Source organism: Chinchilla lanigera, unplaced genomic scaffold (genome assembly GCF_000276665.1).
Source record: "Chinchilla lanigera isolate Chin_1 unplaced genomic scaffold, ChiLan1.0 scaffold00005, whole genome shotgun sequence".
In the NCBI taxonomy this organism is placed as follows: domain Eukaryota; kingdom Metazoa; phylum Chordata; class Mammalia; order Rodentia; family Chinchillidae; genus Chinchilla; species Chinchilla lanigera.
In genome coordinates, this window is record NW_004955406.1 from 28,066,985 (window position 1) to 28,092,159 (window position 25,175).

The 25,175-nt window shown below is 32.1% G+C and overlaps 1 protein-coding gene across 3 annotated transcripts in view; it reads right to left on the reverse strand.

Moving 5' to 3' along the window:
- Positions 1-25,175, reverse strand: part of Brinp3 (bone morphogenetic protein/retinoic acid inducible neural-specific 3) — a 370,214-nt gene that overhangs the window by 196,870 nt on the left and 148,169 nt on the right. For all 3 annotated transcript variants that reach the window (XM_005375093.2, XM_005375094.2, XM_005375095.2), the window contains exon 3: positions 3,826-4,016. In XM_005375093.2, the coding sequence (XP_005375150.1) occupies positions 3,826-4,016 (191 nt within the window). The remainder of the gene's footprint in view (positions 1-3,825; positions 4,017-25,175) is intronic.

Genomic DNA, 25,175 nt, shown 5'->3' on the forward strand with positions numbered 1-25,175 from the left:
TAAACATTTAGGAGAGCACAAAAAAGAAAGAACAGAAAATCACAGAGAGACAAAGAAACAGAGAAAGAGTACATGAGAGAGACTCAATTCAAGTTAAATACCACCATTTTTTCTTTAAAAAATGAGATAAATCAATTTCCTGTTCAATAGGGTAAAATGTATAAAGCTAAAAAGATGAATTTAGAGCATCAAAATAGCTTTAGAGTAATTACAATAGAAATACTTTAAAATTGCCTGATATTATTCACGCTATATAGTTTAATTGAAGGTAGTTAATAGTCTTAAACTATTTACTAATTTCATTCATTTAAACTAAATTATTAACATCAACCAAAAGAGATTCCTGAAGGGAAATATAGGTAACATTTAGAGAAGAAAAATTTCAATAGGAAATCTTACAAACACAAAGTACAAGAAATATTAGAAAAGTAGAATATGAGGACCAGGGGTATATCTCAGCGACACGACACCTGCCTGGGACGTGTGAGGTTGTGAGTTCAATTCCCGTACCAAAGACAAACAAACAAAGAACAAAGAGTAGAATATGAGTAAAAATGTTAATGCTTAAGGTCTTAATTAAGGAGATGCTTGGAAAAGATGTAAATAGCTGATGTAAAGCAATTTTAAGAAAGCACATTGCAGTCATTGATTCCTGTAGCTTTGAAGTGTATTTTGAATTTGGCTTAATGGAATTCTTCCCAGTTGTTCTTTTTCTTCAAGGAGGCTTTGGCTATTTAGAGTTTTTAATGCTTTCTAACAAATTATAATTGTTTTTCAGTTTTGTGAAAAATGTCATTGACATTTTGGTAGGGATTGCAGTGAATCTGTAGATCATATTAGTAGTACAGACATTTTAATAATACTAATTATTCCAATGCATGAGCATGAGGAATCTTTTCATTGTATCCTTTTCAACATTTTTCAGCAATGATCTATAGTTTTCATTAAAAATCCGTCTGCACTTTGGATAAATTTATTTCTAAGTATTTTAACTTATTATAGCTAGTAATTAAGTAAATAAGATTTTGTCTTGATTTTTTGAGAACATTTGTTACTGATGTACAAAGACAACACTTGTGTTTTTATGTTAGTTTTTTATATCTCAAACTACTGAATTTGTTGACTGGATCAAGTAGCAAATAGTTGTTTACTGTTTACTGTTAATGGAGACTTTGGGGTTTTCTCTAAGGTAATTTCCTGAGCTAATAGTGATATATGATGTGAGGATTAGAATACTCAACCCCCAAATCGATTTAATTCCATAAGATTTTGAAATATGGCTTGTAAAGCAGTAGCAACACAGAAATATGAAATAAAAACTAACCAGAGTTACAAAGTGGCATTCATAATACAATAATAAAAATACATTAAAATTTACCAAAATTTTTTTTACTAACGTTCAGATCCATATCTATTAGATCTAATAGATCCATACTTATTTTTCATTCTGTTTTCTTGGACTTTCCTCTACCTCTTTCACCTTTACTTATCTGGTAAATATATTTACATTCTGAAATTTTTGAAGTGTTCTACTTGTTGGTGCTATAGTAATGAATGCTAATATAACTTTCAAAACCACTCAAATATTTAATGAATCTATGAAAATAATGGATAATATTGCATTTATAGTAACAGACGTTACTAAGCCAGAAAGACACATATATGACAGAATCAGTTTTCATAATTATTGGGATGTTTTATAATGATTTGGCTATCTATTAGAGTGTAATGAAACCTTTGACATATTTTATGGTTCAATTATGCTGAATATGCTGTTAAAGACATTGTTATACATCTATACTAATCCTCTCATATCTGTCACATAGGTATTTCTCTATTTCTAGTAAAAGAAGTAAACTTGAGAGAAGTTGTTCCACAGGTTTTAAATTCTCTCATTAGGTATACAAAAAGGAAAGAGAATTCAGTAACACGAGGTTTGATGTCTTTGTCTCATTTTTTTATGATTAGTTTTTGGAATAAGGGCAATGGAGATAGCATGGATGTCTAACCAGACTTTTCTTTCTGCTTACACCATACATGCTATGCCTTTAATTCTTCGATGTTGTATTTCAGACTTACATTTCCTAAATATGCCCATGGTCTGCTTCTTCCCTAACCTTTTCCAGTTTTATCTGTAAGCCTTTGTTGGGGTCTAAATTCTCTCCAATTTTGGATAGTTATTTGTGAAATTGACCCATTTTTATTTCAATATTTGCTTCTTTCATTCAATATTCTAATTGATTTAGATATCAATTATCCTCAGTAACTGTTGTAATATGTTACTTTAATAAACTGGATGACCTCAGTATCTTCAGTGTATGGATTTTCTCATTATTCCTTGAATATGTACAAGAATCTACTGCATACCAACCACTATTGTAGCCATGCAATAAATGATCACAAATACAGGTGCCCATTTACAAGAAAATGCACAGAAAAGTGATTATAAACTACCATATACTCATATAGAAATAATTTTGTATAAATACTACAAAGAATACAAAGTAAGACCATAATAATATAGAAGAACAAAGGATAATGGTGTTCCCTGGGTTCTTTTGCTGATAAACTAGGCCTCTATGAAAAGGTACCATTTGAGTAGAAAATTATGTGGACCATTGTACCTAAAAATAGAGCATGAGAAGGACACAAGTATGAGGTCTGTTATGAAAGCTAGCATTAAGTCAATAATGTAGAAGCAAGGTGGTTAGGTCACACGTGGACATTTTTCAGTCTAAGTTAAAACAGTAAATGTTACCTGATATGGGTTTTCAAAAGGCTTGTGCGGGTATGAACTCTAGGAGTGCTAAGTAAAAGAAGCCGTGACAACTAGGTCTAAGGATCCTAAGGAAGACACAAGGCAAGTGTTGGATCCAGGATGTATTCTGGGGTCCTAAACAGCCTGATTTTCTAACAGGTTTGACAAGCTTGTACAGGAAATAAAAAGACTCACCTTGGAAGGCTAAGAAATGAAAAAAAGAAGCAGTCATTCAAGACAGTGCACCACTGATATGAATCAGCCTCCTATAAACTTACTGAGAAACTGGCAAGGAAGTAGGGAATCTCTGTTTTCATAGCATTTCTATACATCTTTTTTTAAAAAAAAATATACCATTCATTTCTAAATGAAAAATATAAGTGGATGTTATGTGAAACCATATTTGAAAAATACATACATACAACCCTGAGATATTTTTAAAATTGAGGAAACTGTATTTTTCTTATTGCGCATTACTTCCCAAATACCACTTAAGTATATTCAAAACCCTGAATTGTATATCACTGTGGTAAGCCTATATTTAAATAAATTAATCAACAGTATTTCTAGCTTTTACAAATTCACAAATTGATTTTAAAATGGCATTATTAATCTACATTTTCACATTATGCACCCTAATTGATACAGTATTTGTGTCCTCCATATTGTATGTCAACCCCAGTGAAAAGTACTAAAAACTGGGCTAAAATATCTAATTATGCTTCTACATTTGCTTCAGGAAACCTTTCCTGCTTTCTGTAAGTAAAAATGATAATTCCCTCTTGTGAATTCTTGTTATTCAGTTTTTAAAACAAAATTTGCCACAGCACTATGTATCATTGAGTATAAATATTCCTATATTTAATGTATATTTGGTTGCAAATAGCTTTCACACAGAAAATAATTGATATCCATCTCTTAATGTAAGCACTCAGTAAGTGTGTTAAACAAGTTCGTTAATGAATTCTCAAATTATTCAAGCTGTAACTATCTGGGCTGACATTTCTAAATGATTTTGCAGTTCTCTACACAATGACACAGGCACAAATATTTTCAAAGAGTCGTACCTCCCAGCGTAGCAGATAGCAAGAAATGTGTTCCATATTTCTTGATAAGATTTTCTGTGATTTGCTGAAGGGTAGGTCGACGTCCCAAAAGTCTTATGTTGCGGAAGAATTCAGGGGCAAGAGGCAGAGGGGAGCCAAGGAAATTTCTTCTCTCAACTGCAAGGTTATTTACTTTCCAGCGGCCAAACTCTCTGAAAAGCAAATTTATTTTTATTCATGAATGCACAATCTATCTGAATGTTTTCATCTGAAAAGTTCAATTGGTAGTTTAGCTGAGGCCACCACATTACAATGACTCAAGCTTGTGATAATGTGTCTTAAAAAAATAATGTGTTTTGTGCTATGAGTAGGAGAAATAATATTCATAATTTATTTAACTGGAATGAATACATAAAGGGGAAAATAAGCCACTTAAAAGTGAACAGCTTCCACTGACATATTATCCCAAGGAAAGATGTATCTATAAAAAATAATTTAATTTTATATAGAATATGAATGTGGAGTTACTCTACAGCAACAAAAAGAACACAGAAACTAAGATAATGATTTCTATGGGAAACTTAAATGAAGTATCTTGCTTTCATTACTCGGACTGATACTATATTCACTTCAGAGCAGGAATACATAAAACCTCAGTGATATTATTGAGTGACAAAAGAAAAACTTTTAAAAACTCATCAAAAGAGAAATTAGTTTTTATTCATTTTCATTTGGTTTTTCACAGTAATCATGGTTTATAGCGTCTTCTGAAACTCATCTTCAACATGATTAGCACTTCTTTAAGGTAAAAAATTGCTACAGATGGATTTAGCAAATCACGGCAATGTCAGGTACGGTTATAAAGGATTTATACACTTAAAAGACTTACGGATTGCCACTGAGTTAAAGGTAACTTAATACTTTATAAAAGAACTGCTGTGAACTGGATCTCATGATGTCAAATATAAAGAATTTTTCTTAAGAAGAGGTCTGATGAAAATCTTTGTATCCTTCACAAGGGAGGACTTACTTTATTAGGTTAATTACAAAGGTATTTCAGAACCAATATTTAGCAAACAAATATCTTGATTTTATACTTTCTACACATAGACTGTATTTCTGTATCTCCCACCCCCACACACCAAGTGATTGGAGTGTACCAAGCACAGTGCAGGCTAGAGGATTTATCTATGAATGAGACTAATACTGTCCATGCTCAAATGAAGTTCACCTTCTAGAGAAGTTTTAAAAGTAAAGAAAATAAAAAATATAATGTTAAATTTTTAAAAATTCAGATTGTGTTATATTCTGGGAACTACACAGACTTACTATATGGTGGGCAATAGTACCGTGTTTGGTGCTGTATGTCTTGTATTGCATTCCCAAGTAGAGCATCTCCGGGTAGACAATGTGTATGTAGTATTTGAAGGGAATTAGAGTTGTCAGATGGGGAAAATTAGGGAAAACATTCACACAAAGTAATGAAGAATACTCCAAATTCTTCTCAGAGAATGGGCTGTGAGTTTAGCATTCTGTAGCTATGAATATTTTGCAAATGTGGCACACATGTAGCAGTAAATAAATACCATCTTTTTGAAACAATGATAACTTAAGATTTGCACAGAAATTTAAAAATTGCCCTGAAAATAAATTAATTGACTGCTTCCTTCATTGATAAACTCTTGTTATCTCCTTTAAGAATTGTGAATCTAACCTCTTTTAAACAGTCTTGTACTGTTGGTTCTAAAACATCAGCAATTGTCAGAATCACCTGGAAAGTCCCTCCCAGATTCTCATGTAATAGAAATGGGGTAGGATTACAGCGTGTAATTTGTAATATAAATGCTAATGCTGTTTTTCTAGGCACAATTCTTTAAAGAAAATGATTGACAGATAATATGATGCATTGTCTTTAAAATCTATTCAATAACCTGTGTGTTCAATAAATGCAGGGCTTTAAAATACTATATTTCTTCAGAAGACAATAAGACTTATCCTTGATACTATCTAAAATGTATCTGCAATGTGTGAATCTGCTTATATCTATGAAACATACATATATGTGTTACATCTGTATTTCATTAAATGTGTAAATGTTTGTCTTGTTGGAAATATATCAGAAGTATATAGTAATATAATTTCTAAGAAACTATTTATTAAACTTAAAAAATAGTTCATAATTTCTTCCAAAAATTACAGGCTTATTATCATTCATTTTTTCTCTCCTAAAAATTTATAATTTTACAACTTAACCCTAAATTTATGGTATATGTTTTTCTAGAAATTAAAGCACAAAATTGGTTAATTATAAATAAGTTTATAGATTAATATCTGAGTTTTTTAATGAATTGAATAATCTTTAACCAACAAGTGGTATTTTATATCCAAACTAACTTTTCTGAAATGATATTTCTTATGGATGCGGGTTACTTCTTCTTATAAGGATATGACTGTAGCCTTTCTCTGCTTTTTAAAAAGCACTTAATAAATATATAAATATAAATCCATGATCTTTCAGGAATGAAATTATACATGACTTCCTTTATTTTGTTCCATTTGAAAAAAAGACATAATACAAAAGAGAAAAAGCATCTTTATACCATTTTATGATATTACTTATAAAACTGTACAGAACACCATTCGCAAAGTTATCATTCTCAATAAAATTATTATCTATTAATTATTATCTACTTCTTTTTAGTAGGTTGCTAACATAGAAACTTGAAATTTCTCAAAACATAATATACAAATAATTGAAAGATATCTAAGGAAATACTCAACATCACTAATCAGAAGAAAATACAAGCTAAAAGTATAATGAAATATTAACTTTCAGTAAGTATAACTTTTATCAAAGAGTCAAAAGATACCCAGTACTAGTGAGTATATGGAAGCAATTGTAAACTGTTGATGGGAATGTAAATTATTATTGCTATTATGGAAAATACTAATGAGTTTCTTCAAACAATTAAAAACAGAGTTGCCCAAGAGAATCTTGTAGAAGTCAAGAGAAAAGTAGTTAGCAGAGACTAGGCAGAGTAGAATTATACACAGAGATGGGACGTGGTTGATCAATGGCATTAAATTATAGTTATTTAATTGCACTCTAGGTACGCATAGATAACAATGGTTTATTTTCATTTTCAAAAAGCTAGGAGAAAAGATTTTGAATAGTTTCTCAATACAAAGATAAATTTTTGAGGAGACAGATGTGGTTACCCTGATTTAAACATTTCATACTTTGTACATGTATGAAAATGTTACATAGATACCATATATGTACATTGTATATTGTTTTGTGTCACTAAGACAAAATTGAAACCAAAGAAACCTCTGACCACAATAGATTAGTATGCTGTTGAGATAAAATATGAATGTAAAAGGGTTTAAAAGAATTTTTCTTTGTTAAAATACAAATGTGCAAGCTATTATAGCGTAAAATGTATACCAATTTATGACTACTCCTTCATATGAACATTCCCCATCTATCTCACTTCAGATAAGCTTTGTTCTCCTTTAGATTCATCCACCTTTGGAAATCAAAACCCTAACCTTATGAAGCAACTTAATGCGACTTTTTCAGGTCTTACAGGCTTTGGATCTCAGTATATTATACTCAATTATGTCTAGTCTTAATTCACCTATCGTTTCACATAGGTAAAATCATTGTCACCTTGTATGATCAATTTATACTTTGTCATGCATCAACCAGAAGCAGAGAACAAACCATGGACGCAAATAAAATAAATTAATGAATTAACCAACAAAATAAGTATACCCAGCAGCTTTAATAAACATTGAAAACTTTTTTCTTCATCTGAACAGCTTTATTTGAAATAATTTTCCTTTCTTCTTTTCCCTCATATGATCATATAAAGAATCAGGCAAACACTATAATTTCTATTATATATTCTGAACATGCTTCACTCGGGAAGAAAACAAACACGTTGAGATGTAAAAAGGTGTCTCATTCCACTTGCTGCATTTTGTTTTTATTGTCATGATACACAGTCATAATATCGTATCTTTTTTCCAGGCTCTCAGCTAAAATTCACAGGAATAATCCTGAAATGTTATGATAACAACATTTTACATAAAATAAATTACCTCTTGAAAGCTAAGTACCATTACATTGTTCAAAATAGTTATTAGGTATGAGTATAAAAACTCTGAACACAAGATTTCACTTACATGTGTACTTTAAGAGCTGTCATAGCCATGTGACTAACTTTCACCAATGCCATGTAATCATATAAGATTAAGATGGTCCATCATCCTTTAACTTGATCAAGAATAATCAGAGTCTTTATCCCTAAATCTATCCATGCCATTTACCAGGGCAAACAAGTATATAAACTAGAAAATATTGTTATATAAAGTAACCAAATTTATACAGTTATTATTTCCTTGTCTTTTGGCAATATAATATAGAGCCTAGTGACTGATGTATTTTGATTTTGAGAAAACAAAGGAAAGCAACAAGAGTTAATATATATAAATATTTACACATTGTAAAGGAAACATTCACCTCAGTTACAAGTAGACCTGGTATTCATTAAATTTTGGAGAAATAAAACAGTGGAGTGGTGAATTGAAAACATTATCATAATGTTAACTTTTTTTTTTTTTTCTTTGCGGTACTGGGGATCAAACTCAAGACCTTGCACTTGCTAGGCAGGCGCTTATGCCACTGAGCTGTATCCCCAGCCCATGTTAACATTTTAACTAAAGATATTTCAGGATCTCATCTAGATAGATGGATTAAGTTTATATTAAATTGAGCATTTTTTATCTAAATTCTGCATTCTACATGGAACCTTCAGAGAACTTAATTTTCTACCTATCATAACCTTTGGGAGTATTTAAATAAAATAATCTCAATCATTAGACTTTAACATGACTCAGCACCTTTAGAGGAACCATGGTTGTGAAGAACACACAAATGAGCTAGCTAGAACATTGAAATTGTTTGTTCCAAGGTACCTGATAGTTTATTAGGGCTTTATATTTGTCTGGTAATAATTCTGACTTCCAAGCATCTATTATTGCATTCATTTACATGAAATTTATTTTCTTCAGTGTTTATTGTGATTTTATTCCTAACCATTTCAAAATATCAGTATAAAACAAAGTCAGGGTTATCAAATTCCATTTAAAAAAGGGTTTCCTAACTGCCATATTGACATTGATCTTTCATATTAACATGTAAACCCTATGTGACTACAGAAATGTACTCAGTGTATTTAAAATATATTGACTGTGATGATTTCTTTAAAATACACAGTCAGTAAACTACAGACTCAGCCAATGTTGATACTGGAAATGTTGAATTCATTATCAAAGGAAAAGCAGCTTGAAATATTGACCAAAAAAATGATGCAGTTGCTGAAAAGATTTATCTTTAATTGCTAATTTACACTAAATGAAGTTGTTTGCCCAAACTCCTAAAAGCTATTACCATGTTACTTTTCACATTATTACATTTGCGGGTTTATAATTTTAATTCTATCAATATGCATTAAAATTTGCAGACACAACAGAATATTAAACCAAATATTTTACTCACCATTTAATGCGTAAAAGATGCAGCATGAATATCATAAATGGACTTGCCAAACTGTAGTAGCAATAACCTTCTAATTACATCTGTGAAATCATACTGAAGCTAAGAAATGCCACTAGTAATCAATACCAGTTCCCATAATTTTATTGTGTGTTACTGTTGTACGTGTATATTAGCTTTTTTACCACTCTTGTTATAGAGCATCCATGATGCTACTTTCCATTTGGCTCATAAAAGTAAAATGTCCCTAATGGCCTTTATGAATGTAGTACTGAAGCCAGTAGTTTTACAGCAGCTCAGCACTAAGCAGTTGGCAGGATAGAAAAATTCACTCTTATTCTCATGCTCCTTGATAAGGAGCTGATTCATCTGCTTCATCTTCTGTTTTCTAATAAAATAGTTCCTAGTATTTTTTTTTTTTAATTTTGGAGGTTTCTTTGGATGAGGCTGGGAATTTAGCAGACTGAATCTGTAAAAATTAAATTCTAAAAGAAAACAATCATATTTATGCCTTGCATAATGTTTTCTGTAAGAGTTTTGAAAGGAAAAAACTATTGAGTGATGTATTTGAATGCACTGTCAAACTCAGAAGATAAATAGCATAATTATAATATTTGCATATTCCAGTAAAACAAGAGTGTATTGTAGTTGTAAGGTCTTTACTATATTATTGAGTAAAAAGATTGAGAAATTTTTTAAAAATCCAGTTTGTGAATATTCGCATTCTTCTCCAGTTTTTAAAAATGTGTTAAACTTGTAGGGCTGTATACTGACCAAAAGTAATTTAATTGTATATTGCATAGTTTTTCATTAACTTCTATAGTGTAGTAGATATGATTTTATTCAAACAAGGTAAATACCGCAGAATCCAATTATTACAGTTTCTGCTATTAATCCAAAAGGTAATAAATTAACTATAGGTAGTAACATAATAGAAACATATGGCGCAAGCTGTATAATGTTACTACATGTAGAATTACTCACTGATGATTAATATTTAAACAGATTAGCAGACATTTTATGTAAAATACATGCTGTAGGTAATTTGCTAAGTTGAAGAAACAGAGAAATAAATAGTTAACAGTTTTTGTTTGGCTTATTTCTTTCTAAATTTGAAAAATGCAGATTAACATCTATTACATGCATTATATCAGTTTATCACATTTGTTTAATATTCTCACTCAGTAAATTATACAGATTTAGTAATTATTGATCAGAGTAGGCAAGCCAAGAAGCATAAACATTACTAGGCTAAAGAAAAATACCTACTCTCTTCTTTCTGAAAAAGCAATAAACAAATATGAATATCTCTTTTTTTATTTATTAAAATATACCGATACTTTCTGAAATACAAATATGTAAAATATCTCTTTTTTACATGTATAACATTTGATGTAATTTAACTTAGGTCATAAATGCATAATATTTGTATCTCATGAAATATTTCATGTAGGCCATACTTTGCCAAATGGAATAGCTTGAGGAATTAGACAAGCAAAGTTCATATCCTATTTTCACCAGTTCATTTCCCAAACTTCAAAACGTTGAAGTTTGATATTTTCTTACTTTCACTAATACATAGATGCCTTGCAAAAAGCATCAGCCTAATAGAACAACTGTAGAAACTAAGGACAAAAATTTGTAAAACTTAATTAAACTGATACAGGAAAACTAACAAATATTAGTGTCCACATTCTTATACAGTTATAGATTTTTAAATATATACAAACAGTTTTGAGGAAGTAACTGACAACCAACAAAAATTATAACCACATTCAAAGAGCCATCATAGACTAATAAATTAAATACTCACCAAAAAGATAAATGCCAAAATATCTACTAATGAGAAATTATTGTGTTTTTTGATGATTTCTTCAAACATGTTTAAGGAGATTGTATTTTTTTTTTTTTCCTTTGGTACCAAGAATCGAACTCACGGCCGTTGTACTTGCTAGGCAGGCACTTGTGCCACTGAGCTATCTCCCAGGCCCTCTTTGAACAATTTTAAGAAAATAATTTCCTTGAGTTTTTTAATTGACAGGTATAATCTCAGTGTCACAGCGTTGCATCAAACTTTCATAAAACATGCATTTTGTCAGATAAGTAAAATAAATATTTAAACAATAAATTATAACTTCATATTATTCATTTCAAGTAACATGAAGTAAAAATATATGATTGACAAATTTTTAGAATATTTTACATACAGTACATCAAATTATTATTCTTAACAAATTATCATAATACAATTAGTTTTGATTAGCAACACAATTTATCAGAGAAATATATTTCCTAAGATAAATTTTGAAATGTCTTAAAATAAACTCTTTAAAACTACTAGCTGATTTTTTCCCACATAATTAAGTCCAATAAAATTTTGTTGTAGCAGGCCATAGCTTTTAAAATATGAATAATTTATTCCATTTGCTTCTAATCTTGTTTCATATCTACATGAGACAGAGAGGCTTGCTATGGTGCATTTTGACAAAATGAATTTTAAGAAACTTACTTATAAGAAAAATTAATACTATAAGGCATAAATTATTCAACCCTCAAATTATTACCTTTCAGTTTGAATTAGGTGAGAGCAGATTGATTATAATTTTGTGCACAAACAACTTGTGAGAAATAAGTCATTCATATGACCCTTATCTAAATATTAATATTGCTCTAGCTGCATATATATATATATATATATGTATTAGGAGGATAGCTGGGATAATTGCACTGCTGATATCTAATGATATATCAGGAGGAACAGTTAATGCTTAATTTTTTTGACCAATTTTGCATTCTAAATGGTAATGGTATGGTAATCTGAACAACTAATTTGAAAACAAAAATATGCAATATAGCAAACATTGTTCAATTCCTACCATCTTGTTTACTGAAACTTTGTATCATTTCTAATGTTTTTTATTATGTTTTATTCTCTTTAATTATTTGCTCAATCTTCCATACATACATCTGGCAATTTCAGCAAATTTGTTGAAGATAACAATATGTGGTATAACATGTACTGCTAATTCCTATCATTTTGCTTTGAATCCCTGTATCATTTTTACTATTTTTGTTTTAGTTTTGTCTACATTGTTGTTATTCTGTTATTTTTATTTACTATAAAACTAAATATTACTATTATCTGTGAATATCAAATTGAAACTTCATAATCAGGCACATAATCTTCCCATCTTGTAGGATTTATGTGAAAGATTTATATCTTGTAAGATTTATATAAAATAATTTTGTTAAATATCTCCAAATTTATAAACTTCAAAATCCCCAATGATGTATGCTGTTATGTTTTCTGCTTCACTATCCCTGTTTGCAAATACATCAGATTCTGATCCTGTTGTTGCTTAGAGCAGCGTGTTCCTTTCCTGCCAAGAACATATTACATATATTTGTTTGATTGTTTGATTCATGTCTGCCTCTTATACTACACAATAAAGTCCAGATAGACATGGATTCTTGGTTGGTTTTTTTTTCTTTCTATGGCTGCTGTATTCTTTTTTTTTTTTTTTTTTGGTGTTTCTCCGTCACCGGGAACCGAACTCAGGACCTTGCGCTTGCCAGGCAGGCGCTTTGCCGCTGAGCTAAATCCCCAGCCCCAGGCTGCTGTATTCTTAAAATGCAAATCATGACCCACAGAAGGCTTTCATTGAATATGTGCTGAATCAACAGATCTGAAAATGCTTTCCCATGAACTAAAATACAATAAGACACTAAGAAAATTTGAGATTACTGATGTATAAGGATATAGCCTGCTTAAAGTTCACACAAAACTAAGCTCACTGGAAGAATGTTCGTCTCATTTACACTCAAGTGTTCAACTGACTGTGATAATAAGAATTAACTATTTGCCTTAACTTGAGTAGCGTTAATCACTAAGGAACAACATTCTTCCACTGATTAAGCAAAGCATATATTTAAGAAAAACACTACACTGAACACGTAAAAATCGTAGCCTATTAGTGCAGTGAAATGTGTAGTGCTTTAACTCTAGATCTTCAACAATCAATGCAATTCAAAGACAGCAATTCTCCTATTTCAGTTATGAGAGGGTGTTTGTGTCTCATCTGTGGGTCAGCTGCCTGGCAAGGCAAGAACATAGATTTACATACACTCAAGTCCCATCTTTCCAGAAGAGAATCAGGTATGTTCCATGAGATTTCTCCTAAAATTTTTAAGTATATTCGCCACCAATTACATGTCAATAATTTTAAAATTTGACAGGCAATAAGCACAATTTTGAACTAATAATCAATAAAAAAATTTTGTTTGACATGTAATATTTATCTCAACATGGACTATAAAATGATAATTTAATTAAATGTGAGTAAAGTAATTAACCTGCAAGGATTTAGCTATCACCCCGTGAAATATGATCTCATTTTATCTCCTTCTAATATATGAGATAACTTTAGCTTAAGTAATTATTGTAACCTAGCAAGCTGGGAGGCTCGACACCAACAACCTTAATTTCTTTATAGATTAATAGCAACTTTGATTGTAATGTGGACTTTACTGATAGTAGTTACACCACTACTCCCTATAGATATGTGTGAAAAGTGCAGGGAGGAGTGTGAGGAGAGGGAAAAAGAGATAGAAACACAGATACAGAGAAAAAGAGAAGAAGGAGAAGGAGAGTAGGAGGAACAAGAATGAAGAGGAAGAAGAGTAGCAAGAGGAGAAGGAGAAGAAATAGATAAATCTGAAATAAGCTTCACCTATACACCAGTCCTTCATTGCCCTTACGAAGTAGTTACCCAAGAAACAGAAAATGCAAATCTGTATTGAGTGGGAGAAATTAAAGGACCTTTGAGACTAATTCCTATTTCTTAAAATAGGAATTACAGGAACTGAACAGTTAAAGAGCTTTATGATCAGTTACTTTCAAAGGTGATGTAACAGACTCCAAGCTCCTGGCTCAGGGTCTAGAGAGTAGACTCCCCAGAAAGACATAAATACAGATGGGGCAAAAACAAACAAACAAAAAAAACACAAAACACACAAAAAAATTAATCTTAAATGGGACCATCCAACAATATTTAAGTGAATTTAAGAATGAAATTTGGAATATGATGACAAATTTGTTATAACAAAAAAAAAAAACACTTCTAATAGGACTCTAATGCATAGAAGGATTCCACCACACAACTATGCAAATTTGCACAGAAGTTTGAATTCCATAATGAAAGTTAATGTGACTAAACAGGAGGAAAATATTCCACTATGGTAAAAAACAGCATGATTTCTGCAAGGGAATACTCTGTCTGATAATTCTGTTAGAACGACTTGTTATTTAAAAAAAGAAAACACAAAGAGAAGAAACAAACTCATGAAAATATTCTATTGATTTTAAAACAAAATGATATCTCACCTTTCAAGGTCATTTTTTGGAAAAATCAAGCTGCTAAAATACTTAGTAGTACAGAGCATTTACATTTGATTAATCTATCCATATAATGGAAATATCTGTAAAGGAAGATTAATCACAATAAAAACAACTAATCAGATGTGCCACTTAAATAATGAGGAAAGTCTATAAACACACAAATCCAATTATAAATGCTATACGTAGAGGAATAGCAACACGGTGTATCCAGTGGAAAAAATAAAGATCAAAAAATGGAACCAAAAATAGTTAAAATTGAGAAGTTGCAATATTAGGTTAAAAGAAAAGGTCTAATAAAAAATGTGTATGTGGTAATAGTAGTTGTAACACTGGTAACTATAGGAATCTCCAAAAACAAATTTTTGAGGCTCTTTTCATTGCTTCATTACTAAAACTAAAAGAAAAGGATGAACAAGACTAAAATGTTGATAAACTTGAAAAAATTATCATAGGCAATCACTCCACATAATAAAAAATAGAAAATAATAAGGGGAAACAATAAGCAGAGAAAATGCCTAAAGAAAATTTCCCCAAGCACAGTGTAGACTTACTTAACTAATATAAAGGATATCATAGAGAAGAATGAAGAAAAGTGAAAGGAAGGCATTTATGTTAATTTGACATAAGTGAAAAATAAGTGATTTTCAAAGTAGTGCCTCATTAGTATGGTATTGAAAGAAACACAATATAAATGTGCAGAACTAATATTTTGTTTAAATTTGCAGTACATCAAATCACAGTTACCAGCTGGATTTTCTTTTGAATATAGAAATATCACCTAGAGACAGACATGAATTTTCCAAATAGTTAATCTGTAGTTCTACAATTTTCACTAGGCACAACGAAAATCTGATGAGATCATAATTTACAAAGATTTCTCTTTGGTTTGTATATTTTATGAGTTTAATTTTTTTATTTTAAAGAAAAGAAATATTAAGGAAAAACATTAAAAATAATACAGAATTTCAAATCAAGGTGCTAAGAAATCAATAAAAGTTGTTATATTGCCTTATTGTTATCATCAAAATAGTTATTCAGATTACTAGATATAAGCATGCAAAGTGGGTCAAAAAATTAAACATTAACTATTCCTTTCAATAAACCAGTAGAAACTAGTAGTACAATTATTTTAGCTATCTTGTGTGTGCATGTGTGTGTGTGTGTGTGTGTGTGTATTTCCCCATATTTCTTTTCTCCTGTTCCTACCAGCTTCATTCCCTTTCACAGTATCAGATTTTATTTACTCTTTCAGATTCTTACACAAGGGAGACAATATGACATGACTCTGATTTATTTCACTTGTGAGTATAAACCCTAGTTGCTCTATTACCTATAAAAATCTCTAGTTTCTTTCTTTATAGCTGAGTAATATTCCATTGTATAAAAATACTACATCTTTTTTATCCATTCCTCAAGTGATGGGCATTTGGGTTGTTTCCAAGATTTAGCTATGACAAGTTGAGCTGCTATAAACATGAGTGCAAATGTATCATCTTGGTATGACAATAAGGATTTCTATCTAGAACATATAAAGAGTTAAAAAAGATCAGGACCCCAAAATTTGAAGATCCAATCAAAAATAGGCATCTGAGATGAATACACACTTCTCAGATGAAGAAATACAAATGGCAAAAAAATATATGAGAAAACGTTCAACATCATTGGTCATAGGAGAAATGCAAATTAAAACACAGAGATTCCATCTCACCCCAGAATGAATCGCTATCGCCAAGAAATCAACCAACATCAAATGCTGGGGATGATGTGGGGGAAAAGGAACGCTTCTTCACTGTTGGTGGGCGGGTAAACTGGTGCAGCCACTGAGGAAATCAGTGTAGAGATTCCTCAAAATACTAAGTTTAGCCGGGCGTGGTGGCGCAAGCCCGTAATCCCGGCACTCGGGAGGCTGAGGCAGGAGGATCGTTGAGAGTTTGAGGGCAGCCTGAGGTACAAAGTGAGCTCAAGGCCAACCTGAACTGCATAGCAAGACCCTGTCTCAAAAAGACAAAAACAAAAACAAAAAAAAACTAGGCTTGGAGATGCCATGCAACCCAGCTATTCTCCTCCTAGTTATTTTCCCAGAAGAACGGAAAATATTTTGAGTTTAGACATGAAGTATTCCTCACATAATGGAGTGCTGCGGTGTAATAATTTGGATATATACCAACTATCACCACAGAGTATTCACCAGTATTCAGCGCCCTTCAATAAAATAACTGAAGATTGAACTTAGGCCTTTGCACTGAGCCACCTCCCCAGATTTTTCTTTTTCTTGAGACATAATGTTAGTCTCTTATGCCCAAGGCAGGGCTCACAATTATGTTCTTCCTCCCAGGGTGCTGGAATTACAGACCCAGCTGACTATTCATATTTGATCTAATATTTCAACAATTATTCAACCTCTTCCTCCATATCTCCTCATAAATAATACATGAATTGCATCATGCTATTCTTTCTTATTTGTTTGCACATTTTAAATTCCATGCCTTTCATGCACTAGACTAGCTGGTAGTTCCTTGAGCCATCAAAAATGTTAAAATAAGCAAGAGCCACAGAATTACAGTTTTTAAAACAACAATAATTTTAATAAGTAGATCATGAATATTTTTAGTTTAATGGAAATATTTTTCTAGAATGTATCTGCTGAATAGAGTTGTTATTAGATAACATAACTAATGATGGTGATAAAAATATATGATAAAATTATATACTTTTATTGGTATTTTTTAATGTAACAACCAGAGAAATATTAATTTAAAATATAGCATATAAAAATAAACGGAGATACCACCATCAAAGTAAAAGTCCCAAGGGATTACTTCATACTTATGGTGAATATAATGATAACTCTTGTGATTAAATAACATATTTTAATTTTCTATCTGAGCATATACTAGCAGATGGAAATAAACTCTCTCTAAACATTTAATAGGAAAATTTTGCCAAGATGATCTTCAAAGAGTAATTAAAATTAAATTTTGCAGAAACATTAATATTTTGTTATCCATACAAACATAAGTTTAATGTTAGAACTCTTTTTATTATTAAGCTAATATATTTCATAGAAAAGAAAAAATTCAAATGGGAATGGGTTGGCTATAAATTCCAAGGTAACAATTTTTTAAAAATATAAGGCTACTCTACATATGCAATAATCTATAAAGCTTGGCAAAGCAGGCAGGAAAAACTGTGCATTCAATGTCAAGGTATTAAGTTGCATTATTATATAGTATTAATTGACACCAAAAAGTGATCATTTAATACTGAATATCAGTTATATAATTTATTCTACATTCAATAAATTAAAATTAAGTTTTTTAGCAAGTGGCCTTATTCTGGTTTTATTTGAATAACTATTTCATAAATTAGGTAGAAGGACTTTTCTAAAAGAACTAGGTCAATTAAAAGTTAGGAAAGCCAGAAGTCCAGATGGCATCGAATTCACCCAACTAAAATTAACAACTCTAGGTTTGGCTCATTTTCATTATTCAATTATTCATGTGATATATGTGAAAATCTGGCAAATTGGAAAATTGCCTGTAATTTGCTCGATCAATGGGAGATGACTCAGTTCTATTTATAGACCAAGATAAAATAAATACCTTCCTTACCCTCCTAGGTATTAAAAAAAAAAAACTGACTGTATAAGCATAAATGTAACAACTGAAAATCATAAATAACTCAATTTTTCATGAGTTAATGATTCATATACCAAAGGTAATATAAAATTTTATTGGTTTATAAATAGACAATTATTAAAGTACAGGGCTTAAAATAGACTCTGCTGGCTACAAAGAAAATAACACATACATACTATAAAGAGCTAATATGAGCCATGCAGCCAGTTAACCCTAGCAATGTAAAATCAAATACAGGGAAAAGGAGAAAGAGTTAAGATAAGACTACATCTCAGGAAAAGTACTTCTAAGGCAAAATACACTGTTAGTCACCAGTCCTCCTCACCTCTGGGTGAACTTTGAGGAGTTTAGAAATACACAATAACCAATTACTGAGTAAATGATTTTCTTTAAACTGTACAATACAAAGCCTCAACCCCACTTGATTATTCAAATCCAGAGAGCTATCCATGACAGGTGAGCCTTAGATAATAGAACAAGGTGCAGAGCTCTGCTCATCCATCAAGATCAAGACAAAGAAAACATTCTGGAACCTTTGAGGGCCCTCCTGGATACAGACCAAGCGCTACTTTTCTGATTTATAAACATTCCCCTTTAACCTCCTTCTGACAGTGATTTCATTCTTCAACTTAGGAAGACAACGCGCTCAGGTGTGTGCAGTTCATGCAGAGTTAGCTACTTCACTCTCTAGAGGTTATCTACAGGAGAAAAACACTATATATAAAAGAAAAGAATTTGTAAAGTTTAAAAAGCAGAAATATGAGCAGAGGGTTAATTTTATAATCATCTAATTCTATGATTAACTGTTTTATGAAGACTTGAATAAATTACTTACTGCTTAGATTCTTAATTTTCCATGTTGTAAAAATTGAATACTTAGACTTTAAAAATTCAAATATCTTTACTTCAAAGTCCGTGCCTTGATATAAAACACTGTATAAGAAAATTTACACATTAAATTTTCTCAAAATAAATGTTTAAAAATAAAATAAAATTTCTCTAGGCAATTAGCATATAACCCCTCATATACTGAAAGTTCTCTTATGCCAACGTATTATATGCATTTACTTGTAGCAGTAAAAAAATCTGCCTTTGAAAATGTTCAACAGATACCATATGCAAGTAATGATAAGTATAATCTACTAAAATGTTATATTTCTTTTCTCATTGAAAATTCTCAATAACCTTATAAGGTACATATAACAATTATATCACTGCTCTACAGATGAGAAAACTGTAGCTGGCACCACACAATGGAACTTTAGAAGTTATATATTATTTTTCTATAGCCACATGTGACTTCTCCAAACTCCCTCAGGCCTAGGGCATAAACACCCATCTCCTCATCTCAGATGAATGGACAGACTATGCAGATGCTGGTAGCAGGAGGCCCAGTTTCTTTTCTCCAAGGCAGAGAACAGTGAGCTGAAGATGGCTGGATGTGATAAAGTGTGGATATCTGCCTTATCTCTCCCTGTTCCTTAATTAAAAAAGACCTTGCCTACCTGCACACTTTGAGATGTTGACTTGTGGAAAATGGACCCCTCCGTCTCCTTAAAACTCTCTTTGAATTAACCCCTCTTCCTTCTTTTCACTAAAATAAGTGGCCTCCTATGATTTGGTCAGCTGGGAGCAAATGAACCTGAACATAAGTGGCTTGTAGTAAAGCTAAAGCATAGTTTAATGTACTCGTTCAGTCTACAACAGTTAATAAATTGGTGCTACCTGGTAAAATATTTTGTGAAGTAAAAGTATCCTTTTATCACCTTGCAGGAGGGTGACATACATCAAAGGAGGTAGAGAGAAGGTTGTGAGCTGCTTTCAGGTTGCAATGGTGCATTTAAATTTAAGTAAATCATCTTGGAGGGAATTCAGACAGTCTGGTTCTGAATGTGCTCATGGGTCAAAAGGACAGATATGCAAAGAGTTTTGGAGAAAATAATGCTACATGATTTTAATATTTATTTGTAGTATAAACTAATGAAAATACATACTATCTCTACAATGTGACAGTATTTTCTAAATTTAATAAACAGATCATCACCTTTATTTTTGTTATAGTATTTTTTTGTTGATTTAAAGATAAACTAGGTCTAGAAGATGGTGTACAATTTTAGGAAAACTATCCATGACCTTCACTTCATTGTTGCATAACTCAAGTGTGCCCCAGGGTGGGTTGTGGTGTTCTACCCCTGTAATCCCAGCACTCAGAGGGTGAAGCAGGAGGATCTCGAGAATTCAAAGCTACTTTGAACTACATGTGAAATTGTGTTTCATAAATGAAACAAAACAAAATTCAAAATCAAGTGGGAACCATGATAAACTTATCCGTAGTCTGAGTAGATTATTTCTTGTTTTTTGTGCTAGAGTTTATCTTTTTTTTAGAACATATTATCAAGATTTATGTATGGAAGTTGCATGTACAGTTTGACACTTAAGAATATTGTTAAAAAGATCAGATTATGATATATAGTATACATAAATGTTGCATCTCAAAGGTGGATAGAGTAATTCTTTTTCATAAAATGTATGTGATATCCTTAGAGTATTTTAGTAAATAATACTGCTGTAAAATATCACCTTAGTCTTTACCACTGTTACAGCTTCATAAATTCACTTAATATTAAAAATTACAATTGAAGATACTTCTTTACCAAATAATAAATCATGTTCATGAGAACTGCATAGTCCCGAGGAGCACAGTTTCTTTAAATTCTGACTTCAGTTAAATGACATTAAAGTGAAATTGTAAGAGTTAACATGAATCAAATTGGAAATATTTGAGGAGATGGATCTTTTTAACCTAATTTGTACATTATGCAATGTATATATGTACAAAAGTATCACATTACCCCATAAATATGTACAATCTGTGTGGTTTTATATATAAATACAGGATAAACAATTTAAAAATTAAAACAGTACATATTGAAACTAAATTTTTTCAGTTGAGTACATTATGAAGAACTGAGTTACCTATTAAGTCGATTATGAATAGGACCTAAAGAGAAATAAGGATGGTAAAAAAGAAACAAAGAAAATTATAATAAAATTGCAATTTTTAAGGAAAAGTGTGGGAAAGAGAGGTCCAGAGGTCTGGTTGACGGCCGTGGCAGAAGAGCGGGTCTGAGCACACTCGGACTCGTCATGTCCTCGGCACACCGAGTGAGTGGCCCTGCCTAGGCTGTCCCACTCTGACCTCTTACTTCCGCACAGCCCCAGGCCAAAAGTACCGCCTCCAAACCACACCCCTAGCCCCGCCTCCATTGCCACGCCTCTAGCCTGCTTAATAAAATGCCTGGTACTTCCGTAATAAACCGGATCTGCGCCATCAGCCTGGTCTCTGGTGTCTTCTTTTCACCGTGTCGCTGCTTACCACGGGCCCAGGTCCCTTGACCCAAGGAGGTTCTACCTCAGAAAAGTATTGCTTCAGGACACAAAAGTTATTCAAACTAACTTTCTTTGCCTTTTACAGAAAAGATTTAACTGAAGCATGGTATTGTAATGTAGATTTAATCATGTTTTGCCATTTCCTACTTCATACTAGGGCCGAACATTATTTTCAGTGGAATTGGCAGGGTGTATCCTATCATTATTCCTGGGGGCTACGGAGAGAGACCAGGTCTGTGGGCTACTGAGGGCTTCTCACAGGTCAAAGACATGTTGACCTCGGTGGTGTCCCCCCAGAATCTCAAATGTACCAGCAGGTATGTTAGGCAAAGCAAAAAGCACTGGTGCTCTTTTATTTTCTCCTCTTTTCTTTTCTTTCCTTTCCTTTTCTTTTTTAACTTCCCCATAGTCTGTATCCTGCTATAACTCCTTAAAGACCAGGGGGGAGCCCCCTATTGGGTTCACCTAACAATGTAAGAAATAGTATCTTTCCTCATTTATAAAATATGTTGGTAATTTACTTTTGAAGCAGTAGTGATAGAAGTTTATTCCTCAGAAGTTAAGAGAAATCCTTGGAAAGTTCCAGTTACTAAGTTTGAGTCTCTGGTTATTGACGAAAATACTCCAGCTTTACCTTTGCATATTCACAGTCAGTTGGGTTGATCTGCAATTTTCTGTTCTCTTTGTTCTGCTCAGTCCCTTACATATGTGTTATTTTGTTGTTAAAATACCTGAATTTTCATTAGAAGGAAATGTGATGTGATCTACTCAGATTTAGAAGGAAGGAATGGAGGAGGCTCATATATTGTCCAAAGGTGGAGACCTTAGATCTTATCTTTCAGGGTGAAATTTACTAGAGTCCAAGAGGACAATTGAAAATGTGTTGAAAAGATGAGCAGGGGTGGCTCCCTGATGCTTTAGGAAAGGTGACTCCGAAATAAGTGAGTCACTAAGTTCTGCTAGAGATAAAAGGTTGTGTAGGCAAAAAGCTCAAATGAGATTTAACCATGGTGAGCACAAAAGGGCAGGCTGAGGGAGACGACTGTCCAAACAGGAAACCACGATATTGATAGATGTTCTCCCAGAAGAATGAGACAGCTGAATAACATATTGGGAAAAAATCAGTGAGGTAGCAGAAGAGGCATTAACCTTTAGGTTAGACAAAGATGGGAAAAAGAAGAGAGAAAAAGAAAACGTATTTCAAAAGATTATGATTTCCTTGCTGGTTCATCAAGTAAATTACTTGAAGGTGGTTGCTGAGGATATTCTTTTCAGGTTCTTGGTGTCCTGAACAAAGAATTGAACAAGACACTGAAAGGTAGCGGAATGGGCATTTATTGAAGGAGGAAAAAACATGCTCCACAGAGTAAAAGCTGGTGAGCAGAGTCACAGCAGCCCTGAGGAGGTGGGAAAAGTGTGTTTATTTCTATAATTCCTGGACTGGTTTGTACTTTATGCATATAAAGCAATGAGACAGATGTCCCATCAAAGTCTTTTCTTGATCTGGTGCCCGATTTAAACTGCCCTCTCAATAGACTGACTTGGTTTCCTGTGATATATAAATGAAGGATTGAAAACAGCACTTTTTTGTTTGCTTCCATACAGTGCTCAAGAAGCACAGAGTCATCCTGCGTCGCATGTTCTGTGTGTTCCTTGGGTCTCCAAGACTTTGATACATTCTGCCCAGTTTGACTGGTTTGCCTCACCCTCATCTGTTACCTCTTTCTTAAGCATGAAATTTATAACTTCAAAAGCTTATGAGACTGGAGGTTATGGCATGACAAACTGGCTGGGAATATTGACATGACCTTTCAATCACAAAGTTCCAGAACATACGGGCAGAACAATTTCCAAAGCCCTGTTCCTAGGGTGGATGAGAAAATACTCATAGTCTTCTTGTGCAAATTCAGGCAGGTTTTTGGTAGGATGGCCTGACATCAGCCTGAGTAGTGGGAGATACAAAAAGATGGTGGCCCTTAAACTCTTGGCCACTATGCTCTCTCACTGACAGTGGCCCAGTCTCAACTACTTCCTTTCCTACTTTTAACTGGATTGTATTCACTCTGCAAAGCATGTTACTCTCCTACCTTTAATAAATGAAAAACCTCACCACCTTTTGTGCTTGTCCCAGCCAATTCTTTGTTCAGAACAGAAAAACCAAGGAAGTACCTCTAAAAAGTGTCCTCAGATCCTCAGAACATGGTAACAGTTACATTGCAAGGTCCTAAAACTTAGTTGTTTGTAATAAATCTGTAATCAAAGTGAGAAAAAGATTCTAAGCAAATGTAAAACACAGGAAAGAAGTCACCAAAATAGAGAAAAAGGATATAGAAATAGCCATCAAACACTTAAAAGATATTAAGCATCACTAATCATTTAGGAAATTGAAAATCAAAAACATAACATGTTGCCAGAAAAATTCATTAAGATAGCCATCTATTACAGTAATAATATACAAACTGAAGAAAAATAATAAAAATTTACTACATTTTTTAATTTAAATGAGCATGGTATAGACCAGTACACTCAGAGAAGTACATGTTTTCTATAATTGCAACAAAATAATCAAGCAAATAATATTTAAATTATTGCCACTAATCTCATTATTTAAGGATTTTATTTTAAAGATTTTCTTCTATGTTTTACCATACTTTACAATATATAATAATATATATAGCACAGGAAAAATTTTCCTACAATAAGATAATGTCAAAGAAATATATAAGGAAAGTCCATTTTCATTTACACCAAGTTATTTATATAAGAAGTTACTGTATTTCACCCTACAAATAATTATTTTTGTGGTAGCAAATTTATTTTGTGCTAACATGAAAATATTACTTATTTAAATATTTATAAAATACTTATTAAAAAAAGAATTCAAATTTCAAAATAAATATTACTAAAATTAGTTAAATATAATATAAATTGATGTTTCACTTTATTTCAGTCTTCTAGCATGGAGTTTGTATTTTGATTGCCAACTTGTACCAAGATTTCCTCAGGGACTGCAGCCAAGGGACACAGCATAGGCAGTCTCAAAGTATCTCAGTCTCTAAGTATCTCCATGTCTGCATATTTCTGCTTAGTATAAATTGGTATTTTAGATTTTTTTAGTGTACTAAAATACTTTTTCTTAGAATTTCTTTTCTGTATCTTTTTAATAAAACTACTGTTATAGTTGACTCACCCCCTCCTTGTCTAAAATACCACCAAACGCACCCCACAAAAATGGAATGTTTTAATAAAGAAGAGAACGATACCAAAACCAGAGAAAGACCCAACTAAGAAAGAGAACTACAGACCAATCTCCTTAATGAATATAGATGCAAAGATACTCAATAAGATACTAGCAAATAGAATGCAGCAAATTATCAAGAAA